Raw genomic sequence first — 13,161 nt, forward strand, 5'->3', positions numbered from 1 at the left:
AATCAGAAATTCTGTGCCCTAAGTCTTATTCATTGCATTATTTTTCTATCATAATTATTAATATATCTGTTCATATTCAATATAACACTAATACTATACAATCATGTTTTAGTCTACTTCCCACATGTCTTTCACACCAGAACTATTATTCTCTTCTTTATCATCTCCTTAAACAAAACTGATCATTCTTTCCATATCTGAAAACATATTTATAATATGATTAGTGCCAAATGATATAAAGTTAGAGCTACATATCAGGTAGCATAAAAACTGAGGCTCCTGGTTGTAGAACTTCATTTTAAAAAATCAATAACATATGCACACTGTATCCTATCCCTCACACATCCATCTTGTGTAGCACCTTAAGTACCATTAAGTTCTTGATTCTTCCCAGTCAGGTGCTACACCACCATTAAGAAGTCATCCAATTATATCTACAAAATATACCTACAATATATCTACTTGTCTCCAAGGAGTTGTCTCTTAAATATAATAAAACCAGAATAGTAATCTGTAGTCACCTGAAGGTTAGTAATCTTCCCAAATTAAATAATCAGATCTGAATATAGTACATGGATAAATACCAAAACTACCCTGGTTGGGAGGACGCCACATAATAAACATTTGCCAGTATTTTAATTGTTTTGCCTTAGAAACATCTTCAGTATCCTCAAATTCTATTAGCACATTCCTTGGACAATGTGAGCCAGTTACTATGGAATAGATGCTACAACTGCAACAGCAGCAGAGAAGGTCTCAGTAGCCCTTGTAGATATGACATATGTATGACCAAGTTGCACAGAACTTCCTCTGAAATATATGCATGTCTTCACAGATTACTCATTAATCCTTTACACATTCATTGGCAAGGCATATTTTAAAATTAAAAATAAAGTAGACCTTTTTATAATTCTAACTGAATGTTCATCTATGCAAATTTGCTTAACTGAAATGTTCAATACTTGTTTCCAATTCAAATATTCATCAGTTTTATTAATATTCTAATATTAATTCACTTCATTCTTTGACCTATTATTGGCCCAGATTGTGTCTATTTTCCATTTCCTTAGATATCATTTTTCTATTTATTATCAACTTAAAACTACTGGATTTGCAGCTGGCCTCACATTATGCCTATTAGACATTCTATATAAAAATGGCTATAAACCATTACCTGAGACTGAGAAAGAAAGGCAGGGGATGCACCAGTTACATTTGGTGTGATACCTTCAGTCATCTGAAATTGACTTCTAATGTCATATTTTCCAGGCCCTGGTACTCCCTAGATTACAGAAAGAAAGAAATACATGTTCTCATTAAGGAAATATCTATAGCACTTAAGAGGTGGCTAAATATCTTAACCAAAGCTACAGTTTTAAAGCAAATTCCTACATGTTATTACCAATTACTTCATTAAAATTTAAGCCAGAACAAACTTCTTCAGAGCAACAAAAAAAAAAAAAAAAAAAATTTCCTCAGCAGATTCCCTTGACCCTCAGAACATACTACCTGAATCTTTGCTGCCCTCTGCTGATAACATTCAGGAAAAAATTAGCCAGCTCTTCACATGATCAAATATTAAAATGTCAAAAAATGGCTTCTATAATTTTTCCATTTAAAAGCATATGACTAGATTAGGTCTTTAACATTTACTGTCTGGCTCGGGGTGTAATCATTGTCCCGGCCCTGCTTTTGCAGGTCTGAGGCTCTGGGTTAATCCCCAGCAACACAGTAATAAATGTTCTAATATCTTTAAATTTCCAATAAGTAGGCTTTAGGAAATCTCCCTCAAAACATCCTTCTCGCCTCTTTCTGAAGCAGCTCAGGAAGTCCTTTTCTGTGACTGTCTTCAAGTGCACAGTCATGGCTGCCTCCATGTCCTGAATCTACTCAAAACATTTATTTCTCATAATTATTTTGACTTTGGGGAACAGCAAGAAGTTTAATGAATCTAATAAATAAAAGAGTCTTTCCAATGAGTCACACTGAGCAGCAGCATTCACCGTGTTTCATTTTGAAAAAATAAAATGAAATTTCATTATCAAATAATGAGAATAACAATAGCTAATATACAATGTATCATTATCTTCAAAGCAGGTACTCAGAGTACAAGCATAAAACAGAAAAAGAAACAAACAGATGATAACACAAAACTTTCCTTTCAAAGAACTAAAATAAACTGTAGTGTAATTGAAACCAATTAGCATGCTTATTGAAATATTTTTTAAACAATAAAATATATTATTGGGTGATGTATTTAAACTTCTCCCGACTCCTTATTTGTCTCTCTTCCATTTTGCTCTTTACTTAGATGGTGTTTCTCATAGATAAGACCATTGAATATTTAAGCTTCTGTATCTGGCACTTAATGTTATGTTCTGTTTCATCCATTGTCTATAGATCCTCAAGGTTATCTTTCTTTATGGTAGCTTAGTACTCCAATGTGCATAAATATCACATTTTACCAATCCATTTATCTGTTAGTGGACATAAGCACTGTCTCCAAGGTCTAGCTATTATACATTGTGCTACTGTAAACATGGGTATACATGTATCCAGGTAATATGATCATTTTATTTCTTTTGGAAAGATACCTAGAACAGAGTAAGTGGACCAAATGGAATTTTTTGTTTGTTTGTTTTTTGAGGAAACTCCACAGTCCATAGTGGTTATACTAGTTTACATTTCTAAAAACAATGTAGAAGAGTTTCTTTCTTCCAACATCTTCATAGCATTTGATATTAGATTTTTGGTGATAACATTTCTCAGGGATAAGATGGTATCTCAGTATAATTTCAAGTCAGATTTCTCTAACAGCCAGAGATGATGAACTTTTTTATGTATTTATTGGCCACTTGTGCATTTTTGCTTTGTTTTTTGCTTCTCATTATTTTCTGTTTTATCAGGGTTCTGTCTCATGCCTACATATTCAAGAGTTGTATCTATTTTATCTTGTAGCATATTATTTCCATTTTAACATTTAGATCTTTGATCCACTTTTATTTTAGTTTAGCATATGCCAAGATATATGGCTCTAGATGCAATTTTCTGCAAGTGGTATCCAACTTTCCCAGGACCATTTATTAAAGAACATATCTTTCTGCTTCTTCTGTTCAGTTCCACAGATGGACATGTCTGTATCTGTGCCAGCACTAGCCTGCTTTAATCACTGTACCTTTACAGCACAGCTTCAGGTCTGGAGTTGTGAGGCCACTTGCTTTACCTTTGTTATCAAGGCTTACTTTTGCTGTTCTGGGTCTCTCCTGGCTCCACATAAAGTTTAGGATAGTTTTCTCTAGCTCTGTGATATTGGTATTTTGATTGGGATTATATTACATCTGTGTATGATTTTGAAGTGTGGCCATTTTTAATATGTTGGTTCTTTTAATAACAGGATATACTTTTTTCTTTATCTGATGTCCTCCTAATGCAATTATCATTGTAGGGGTCTTTTACCTTTTTAGTCAGGTTAATATCTATGTATTTAATTTTTATACTATTGTGAATGGTATTATTTTCCTAATTTCTTTCACAGTGAGCTCATTATTAGTGTATAGGGATGCTATTGATTTTTGTGCTAATATTATATCCTACTATAGTGCTGAAATTATTAAATCTAAAAGTCTTTTGGAAGAATTTTTTTATTCTGTAGCTAGAGGATCATATCACCTTCAAATAATAATTTCTTCTTCCTTTCCTATACATATCCCTCTTATTTCTTTCTCTTCCCTAATTGCCCTGGCTAATGTTTCATGTACTATATTGAAACAGAAGTTGCAATGGGTGTCCTTGTCTTGTTACTGACTTCAGCAGGAAATATTTCAGATTTTTTCCCACTAAATATGATGTTGGCCTGTATCATATTCAAATAGGAATATGTGTTTTGTTGTTGAGTAGAATACTCAGTATATACCATCTATTAAGTTCATTTGTTCAAAGATTTGGGTTCAACTCTAATACTTCTTAACTTATTCTGTATTGTGTTCTAGTTTATCTTTTTTGATAGTGTGGTACTGAAGTCTTCCACTATAATTATATTGCAATTTCTTATGTCTATTAGAATTTGTTTTACAAAGTTGAGTGTGCTGTGGCTTGGTATAAATATGATTGTAATTGTTATCTCTTCCTGCTGAATAGTTCCATAAACCAATTGTAATGTCTTTCTTTCTCTCTTGTGATCAGCTTTGGCTTGAAATTCACTTTACATAAAATAGTACAGCTATTTCTGTTTGTTTTCAGGTTCTTGTTGTGTGAAGTATTGTTGTCCATCCTTTTTTAGCCTATGAATTTATTTTGGGGTTAAAAGTATTTCTTTTTATTTTAAAGAGGATAAAACAGAATAAAACCAATAAAAACAAACTAGTATAAAAGATACAGGACTTCAAAGCATTACAAAATCCACAATAGTTACCATATTGCCTTTTGATGTCTTCAAAATACCTGCAGATAACTTCAGATATAGTGAAAATCAAACAGAACAGAGTAGAATAAAAACAAAACAATGAATATAACAAAGGACTTCAAGACAAGCCAATTAGTAAATCCAAAATTGCTACCATAATATATCTTGCTATCTTTGATATATAGCTGCTCCTATTATCAGATCTGACATAATCAAACAAAACAAAAGAGAATAAAACCCAACCCAACCAAACAATGGAAACAATATAGGACTTCCAAAACAAGACCATAGGGAATCAGCAATAGCTGCAACCCTCAGAAGGAGGTCCCCCCTAGATGTCTCACTGTGTACCACTATCCTCTGAACCTAAGATCAGACCACTGGCCCTAGACCTGCAATGTTAGTGAAACACCAAAGCACCACAGTCATCAATTGCATTTCACCTTGATATCTGTTATCACAGCCTGTGTTTCTCCGAATAAGCTGGTCACTTACAACAGGGGCAGGGGAGGGATGTGGTGGTGGTGTTGGTACTCCTTGTTTGCCAGAAACAATAATTTTTAAAAATTAGTTTAGGAGAAACACATATAGGAATTCCTCTTCTTACAAATAGGATAGGAATTCTTCTTACAAATACGATAGATTCTATACAGTTATGCAAATGTGCATGATATCTTGTCCAAAATGAGAAAATTTATGCCATTAATTGGCAGCTAGTAGAAAAGACACATTTCTACTATTGTATGAAAGAAAACAGTAAGCAAATTTTACAATGTACTAAGCGAATTTTAGAAGAAAAGAAATTTCTACATAACTCTTTCTACACAAATCTGTGAACTATGTATATCAAATATAGATATAGACTAGACATGCATTTTTCTGAAACATATTTTTATGGCATATTTTTCTTAATCTTTAAAGATATCTAGTACTCTTCTACATATAGAGAGAGGCATGGTAAAAAGTCAGCCATTGATGAAGATTACTTCCCTACTTTTTCAACAATTTTGTATCATTACTGAGGATCATGGGTGAATATTAAGTAAATGATAGAATAAGTGATGATAGTTTTGGGGAATTATGTTGTGTAAAAGTAAAAGTGAGACCTTGATCCCCTCCACAAATACTTCATTTTCCTTTTCTTCTGCTTCTAATAAAGTTCTTAATATTACTGAACTTTGCTTCAATAAAATAAGATAAAGCAGGTAACTGGATCTTTACTACAAAAAGTTAAGCTTAAAAATAAATCAATTAGAAGCTCCAAAGTAGGCTTGTGAAAACTGACCACTGAAGGACTGGTGTCTGTTTATGACATAAAGAAAACTAAACAGGCAAAGGCTGAAAATTTTAACATGCTTATCTTGCTTTTCCAAATTATGTTCAGCGGATAACCTGCACTGATGTGAATCTATTAAAAACATAGTTCTCCTGTATTCTACGTGACACCTAGTGTATGTGGGTCAGAATCTGGGTGAATCCAGGGGTCTCATTTTAACAAGCCCCATAGAAAAGTCTCATGCACAAGAACCACAGCTGTGCCCCAAGTTGGTGATTATGGCAGCATCTTTCACTAGTCACATCCATCCTAAGAAACAAGGTGCAGACTTGGAAGTATTTTACTATCAAACTGAGATTTAAATTATGGAAATTAGTTTTTATTACACTTTGGTGTCTACAACATAATAAGATAGAATTCTTTCTTTAAATGCTAAAGTATAATCAACTATTTGATTAGATTTTGTGCAGGGATGGGGGAATGGGGAAAGTTATAATGCTTTTATGTTTATTCCTCTAATGATGCTATCAACAATGATGATTACACTTTTCATATTTTATAATGTAAAAAGATTATTTTGTGCAAAATGTTGGTATACACTGATTTTAAAAAGCACAGCTCTGCTTTTAAGAAGTGCATGCTGAATTAATGGTTCTCAACTACTCACGCTGTACCAAGAGTTACCTTAAGAACCTTTATAAATAATGATACCTCATCCCAATTTATCCAAATTAAAGCCAGTGGAAATAAGGTCCAGGCATTATGTACAAAAAGCTTTTGAACAGGAAAAGATTCCCTGGTTGATTTTAAGATACCTAGGATCAAAACTTAAAATACATGATAGCCTCATACAGGTACAGTCACCATCTACTGGTCAGATCAATAAACTACCATTTTTAGATCGACAGACTATCATTTTTAGAGTTTCAAAAAGTTCCTTCCACATAACAAGGGCTTTCGTGAGGCCAGACTTAGATGGATTTCTTACTCTTTTTTTTTTTTCAGTTTTAACTCCTACTAGCATATTTAATTTTGAAGTATTTTGTTGTCTAAATTTTCTTGTATTCACTTTTGCACTATACTCAAGCTTTCTAGATATCATGTAATTCTGAATTTCAAACCCATCCTCTATTTCCTCATTAATTTCATAGCTGTTAAGATTGTTACTTGTGTTTCTTCATGTTCCTTTTTTTTTTTTTTTTTTTTTTTTTTTTTTTTGGTACTGGGGATCGAACTAACGATGTTGCACTTAACAGGCAGGTGCTTATGCCGCTGAGCTAAATCCCCAGCCCTTCTTCATGTTTCTTGTTGGGAGGTTTCCTGAAATGTCCACTGATCCCTTGCTCCTCATTCAGATTTAACAGTGTGTCATTAAAACAAAGTTCATACATGGTAGATGTGACTTTAAAACTAATAGACTTCACCACTCTGAACAGTGAATAATAGTATTGCTAGATTTTATATCATAATGCTACAAAATTAGCACTGGGTATCGTAGTATCTCCAGAGTATCAGTTCATTACATCGTGCATTATATAATCTGTTCTCGTAAACTGTTTAGAAGTTCTACACATGCGTGAATCTCTACATGTATACCTATCCTTTCTGTATTGTAGGGAAAAACAGATCAAAACAAGACAACAAAACAAATTCCTAGAAAAACATGAAATGAAAAAGACATGTAAACCCATAATACTAGGTGATCTACAGTAGTTACTATGCTGTCTCTTGTTATTTTCAATAAAATTGCCTACATCATCAGGCATAATATAATTGAACATTACATAATAATTTTAATACAAATACAACTTTGGAGACATTGTAGGACTTCAAAAGCAGTTAATAAACCAGAATGAGTATGCATCTTGTCATCTTCAGAGTAGTTGCCTCTTCTCTTAGACTTGGTACTATCAAGCATACCAAATTCGAATAAAATCAGTCAAGACAAAACAGTGGTCTAACAAACCAGATTCAAATAAGATCAGTCATAGTAAGACAATGTAAGTAACACAGGGCTTCAGTTTAAATTAATAGGAAATTAAGGATAGTTACCATGGTATAACTTGTCATTTTGGGGATAGCTGTCTGTGCCCTCAATTCTAGGATGAATAGACAGACTAGAACAGAATAAAATCAAACTAAACAGAGCAATAAAACTAATGTGGCTTTTAAATCCTGATACACTATTAACAATGTCCTCAGCCTTCCTTTTTTAGGCAATTCCTCATGTTTCCCTTTCTCAGGTGCTTTGTATATTTTGGGTCCCTCCAGCTCCTTTAGTTTTTAGATTAGAGGGCAACCCGTTATCTATCTGAGTGGTGCTGAACCTTTTTACCCCTGAGCTTGATCTTGAGCTGTATTGCTTTACCAACTAAAGCCACAAGGCTTTCCTTCCTTCTAGCAGAGTAGTTCTACACTGCACAACAGTGTCTTGACTTTCCAACCTAACTGCAGTTGCTGGACGAGTTGTCCCTATTTCTCTCTGATTCCCTGTCACATAGAGCATTGTTTCCTTATCTTTGACTTTTGGTTTATTAACCCTCTTTCAGGTTGAGTATATTTCCTATTCAGAGCATCTCAATGAACCATATCTCCTGATCTACTCTGCCTGTGTTTCTTTTTGTTAGTGTATCAAGGCCATCTATATTAGAGATTATAGCCAGCCTTCTCTGACTCATTCCTGCTATTCTAATTTTCTGCTGTTATTTGTCCACTTTTCTCCTTCATTCCACTTCTGCCCCATTCATTGAGGCCTCTCTGCCACTGTTGCTGGAATCCTGATATTTTTTTTCTATCGCTCTCTAGAATGTCCTTCAGTATTTTTTTTGTAGGGTTGGATTGGTGGTCATGAACTCCCACAGTTCCTCTTTGTCATGGGAACATCTTGTTTCTCCATTAATTTTAAGAGAGAGTTTTGCAGGGTACATCAATCTGGCTTGGAGGTTATTTTTTCAGGGCTTGGACTACTTCACTCCAAGCTCTTCTTGATTTGATGGTTTGTGTTGAGAAGTGTGTCATGATTTTCATGGATTTTTCTTTATAGGTAGTCTGCTTCTTTTCTCTGACAGCTTTTAATATTCTGTTCTTGTGGTGAATTTCTGGGATCCTGATTATTATATGTTCTGGGTGTAGATCTGTTTTGGTTGTAGTTGGCTGGAGTTCTGTATGTCTCATTTTCTGGATATCATTTCTTTTTCTGTGCTTGGGAAGTTTTCCTTAATTATTTCTGTGAATAGCCTTTGTAATTTATTTGTGTTTACTCCTGTTTCTTCGCTCACTTTTTTATTCTTATGTTATAGCTCCTCTTGTCATCTTCTAGCCTTTCTATTGTTACTTCCTGATTCCTTGCTATTTTTAAGAGGTCTTTTCTTTCACGGTCACACATTGCAAGTCTATCTTAAAATTTTGAAAGGTTAACTTTAGTTTCTGTCAGGGCACTTTGCCAGCTTTCAATAGAGTTTTCAATTTCTGAGTAATCTCTTTGGATCTCTTTGGATGTATTCTAGATTTTATTTTCTTTACCAACGGTTTGTCTTCCTTTTCTGGGTTCCTCCATTCTTCCATCTGTGTCTTCTTGAGAGGGGCTTAGCATTTCTTTTATTAATCTTTTTATATCTTGCCTCACTTGTCTATGAGATCACGAAGTATTTCTTTATGTCTGCTGATGCTGCGGCCAATATTGCATGATTGCTGCCCTGGATCCCTCCTGTATTTACCTCTCCTGGACTTATTTTCCCAAGGTCAGCAGCTGGAGGCTTTTTCTTATTTTATTCTCTTACAGGTTTCTGGTTTCTTTCAGACAGGTGTGTGGTGGAGGTCTCAGGCCCTCTCCATATTGCTAACAGTTTTTCTAAAGCATGCTGGCTGGAGGTTTGCTGTCTTCTCCAGTTTGCTGTTATCTGAGGTGTGCGCAGAGACAATGTGGGCTGGCCCTTCTTCTCTGAACCAATCAACCGGTGAGTGCCTTCAGCATGTTAGTCTGTGCTGTGTGGATGTCACAGTTCAGGACAGTTTCATCCCTGGCTATAGGGTCTCGATCAGGGGCATGACCCAGCCCAAGCAGATCCCAGGGATGGTTGACTGATGCCACTGTGGTTCTGGGTTCAGGCCTGTCCTGCCCAACTCCAATATGTCCTCCAGCCAGCCACACCTGCTGCAGGACCCAATTTCCAGCACTCACCGTGAATTAATGCAGCTCTCCACACTGGCTCCACTCTATGCTGTACTGCATCCTCCAATCAAGGGCCCCAGATTCACCAATTCTCAATTTTGGCAGCCACAACTTTGGTGCACCCATGAATCCTTCAACTCCAAAGTGTTCCCAGCACAATGCAGGACCGGTCCCAATGAGCACGTCTGGTTCCAGCCTTTCATCCACGTTTTTCCTTCTTTTCTTTTTCTTTTTTTCCTCAGTTTCTCCCTGGGCCATGATAATCCCTCTCCTTTCATCTGGTCTTCTCCATGGTGTTAAATTCTAGCATCTGAGTTGTTTTTCTCAGAGAGGCTCTCTACCCTGCTACCTATCAAGTCACCATCCTCAGATCTCTAGATCTTCATTTGTTTCTATACCCTATAGTTTCACACCTAGTTTGTTCTCCTCAGTATAATACTAAACAAGTAGGTTTGTTATAGATATATCCAAGATACAGTACAATAACATCACAAAAAAGGTATAGAGAAATAGGGAGGGAAATGAAGGAGTTTTTACTAGTATCCATCCAGATATCACAGAAAGATTTTATTTTAACTTGAATATTTTTCTTAAGTCTACAGAACTGTTGCAATAAATACTCAGATGTTTTTATTTTTCCTACCACTGATCCTCCTTACAAATGAGATGAAAAACCAATATTCCCCAAATTTACTAAGCAAAAATATATATACCAGGTGCTATACATGATACATTTATCTTTAATTCCTTAAAATCAAGCAAGATTGACAACATTATTCATACATTTTCAATGAGGAAAATAAGATTCACAGAGACTAAGTAAATTAAATCTAAGTTAGCAGGGGCAGAAATTAAACTAAGGTCTACCAACAATAAAACCACTCTTCTCTTTCAAAGAATGTTATAAAAGTGTGTAGTATTATAGAAAACTATGATGAAACTATTCTAAAAATATATTAAATGCTCATCAACTTATTAAATGTTCATTAAAATACAAATATATAATAACATTGCTTGTTTTATATTGTAGTGGTTGATATATTGTGTCAATTTGAGAAGTTTAGAAGTTCAACTAAGTGATTCAGCAGGGGAGCAGAGTTCTCACTTTGCAAACATACTTGCCCTATGCAAAAGGAGGGCACAAAGATTGGAAGTGGTGTATTACTGGGGGTGATAGCCTGCTTACAATGTAAGGGAGGAAAAAAGGCTTGTTCTCCACCTTCCTTTTGTTCTTGCTATTTTTGCTATCTTCTGCTGCCCTGAACTGTTGCCTCTATACAGTGCCATCTTGCCTTGGAGCCAACTGACTATGGACTAAAACCTCTACAAACTATGAGCTAAATAAACCTTTTCTTCTTTAATTTTGGATATCTAGTTCTCTGTCTTTGCAATGAGAGAAAAGTAACCAAGACATATTTTGAGCAAAATTCCTTTGGTGGTATATATTTTTACAGCTATTTATCAATTTACCTAAAAATGTCAGACACGTTAGGTTATTAAATAGATAGAGAGCTCTATCCTCAGGAACTGAACATTTCAGTTTAAAAGGAAAATATATAACAAGTATCTAGTCATATAAAGCACAAAATTATAATTAGTTCAATGAAAGATATAAAATGCAGAGATAGAAAATAATGATGGTAGACAGAAAAGATCATTTATGTGAAATCTAAGCACAAAAAGGTTTTCATGAGTAGAATGGATAGGGCTTCTATAATAGAAGCATACAAATAAAATCAGGGGAAGACTGGTGAAAATAGCATTCTTGGTAGAAAGAAAACAATCTACTAAGGCTCTGAAGAAATTTATATGTAGGAGTAGAATTCCTGGGTCACATGGTAATTTGAAATTTAGGTATTCCAAGAACAAAAGAATTATTATTTTCCATTGAGGATATACCATTTTAAATTGTACCAACAACATAAATTGAAATAGGGTGCCAGCTTCTCCACATTCATTCCAATGCTTGTTATTTTCTTTTTTCCTTTTTTTAATAGAGACAACCTACCACAGATTTGATCTTATGTATGCACCACAGATCCATGCGTTAAGGACTTGGTCAGCAACCTCTGGCAGTGTAGAAGATGACAGAACCTTCAGGAGACAGGGTCTAGCACAGAAAGCAAAAGCACTGGGAAATATCCTTGAAGGTGACAGTGGGACTCTGGCCCATCCCTGGCTTCTTTCTCTGTTTACTCCCCTGCTGGCTTCTTGTAAATGGGCCTCCCACAGTGTATGCCCCCGCCATGATGAGCCCTGCCACCACAGGCCCAAGGCAACAGGCCTACGGAACCATGGACTGAACCCTCTTAACCCATGAGACATAATAAAATTTCCTGCTTTGAAGTTAATTATCTCAGTTATTTTTCACTGTGACAAAAAGCTATCTAACACACCATCCTAAAAGGGAAATGCAAATTCAAATAATGAACGATGTTGAAGATCTTGCCATGTGTTCATTGGCCATTTGTGTATCTTCTATAGAGAATATTCAAAGCCTTTTCCCTTTTGGCCAAGTGTCTTTCTTTTTTATTTTTTTAATTTTAATTTTTTTATTTTATTAGTAACGTGTTAGCTATGCATAATTATAACATTCATCATAGAGAACTAGTACTTGTGTATCTTACTTCTTTGCTCCCATCCCCTCCCTCCCTCACCCTCTTCCCCTCTTCACTTACAAAAACTTTGTTTCCATTTATTCCCTTAATTCTCAACTTAAGGGAATTCTCAACTTACTCTTTCAGTTGTCAGACAGAGTTATGGATTAAAAACTGGTGGTCAACTTAACACCAGCTGAATTAAATCAACAGGGCACTGAGTGTAGATGTTTCATCTGAGGAAACTTGCCAGCTTAAATAGAGACGTGGAGAAGGAGAAGAAAGGCATTGAGGTGCTGTGGCATTGTGGGTTTCACTAAGTGTTGCTGTTTGAGCCATTGGTTCTAATTGGAGAAGCTCTGGTCCTTACGTAAAGTACTGCTTCCTGGTTCTGGAGGGGAAGACATGTGCTGCTTAATCTCCAGGATGAACTGCTCATGATGGCTTCCTGGCATGTACTCAACTGTGCTTGTCATTGGAGGAGCTTGGGACCTCCATGTCACTGAGGATGGCTGTGGTGCTCTTCAGGCAGCCTTGGTCTTTGTTATGATTGTGACTTCTTGGCTCCAGCATAGAACCTTCAATCTACCAGCACAGCTTGTTCACCCTACTGGCATAGATTTTCTAGTTTCCACCACTAACCTTTGGGCCTCCCAAGCACATATCCATAAAACAGACTGGTGTGAGTCCTTCTTGTGGGCTCTAGACCTCAAGT

General features: G+C 35.5%; 1 protein-coding gene across 1 annotated transcript in view; it reads right to left on the reverse strand.

The window, feature by feature from the left end:
* Stpg2 (sperm tail PG-rich repeat containing 2) overlaps positions 1-13,161 on the reverse strand; it is a 574,832-nt gene that overhangs the window by 441,330 nt on the left and 120,341 nt on the right. Inside the window, exon 7 of the mRNA XM_063246672.1 lies at positions 1,175-1,282. Coding sequence (XP_063102742.1) covers positions 1,175-1,282 — 108 coding nt within the window. The remainder of the gene's footprint in view (positions 1-1,174; positions 1,283-13,161) is intronic.

The sequence above is a fragment of the Cavia porcellus genome, unplaced genomic scaffold (genome assembly GCF_034190915.1).
Source record: "Cavia porcellus strain 051 isolate PalLab524CR breed Dunkin Hartley unplaced genomic scaffold, mCavPor4.1 scaffold_4, whole genome shotgun sequence".
NCBI lineage: Eukaryota > Metazoa > Chordata > Mammalia > Rodentia > Caviidae > Cavia > Cavia porcellus.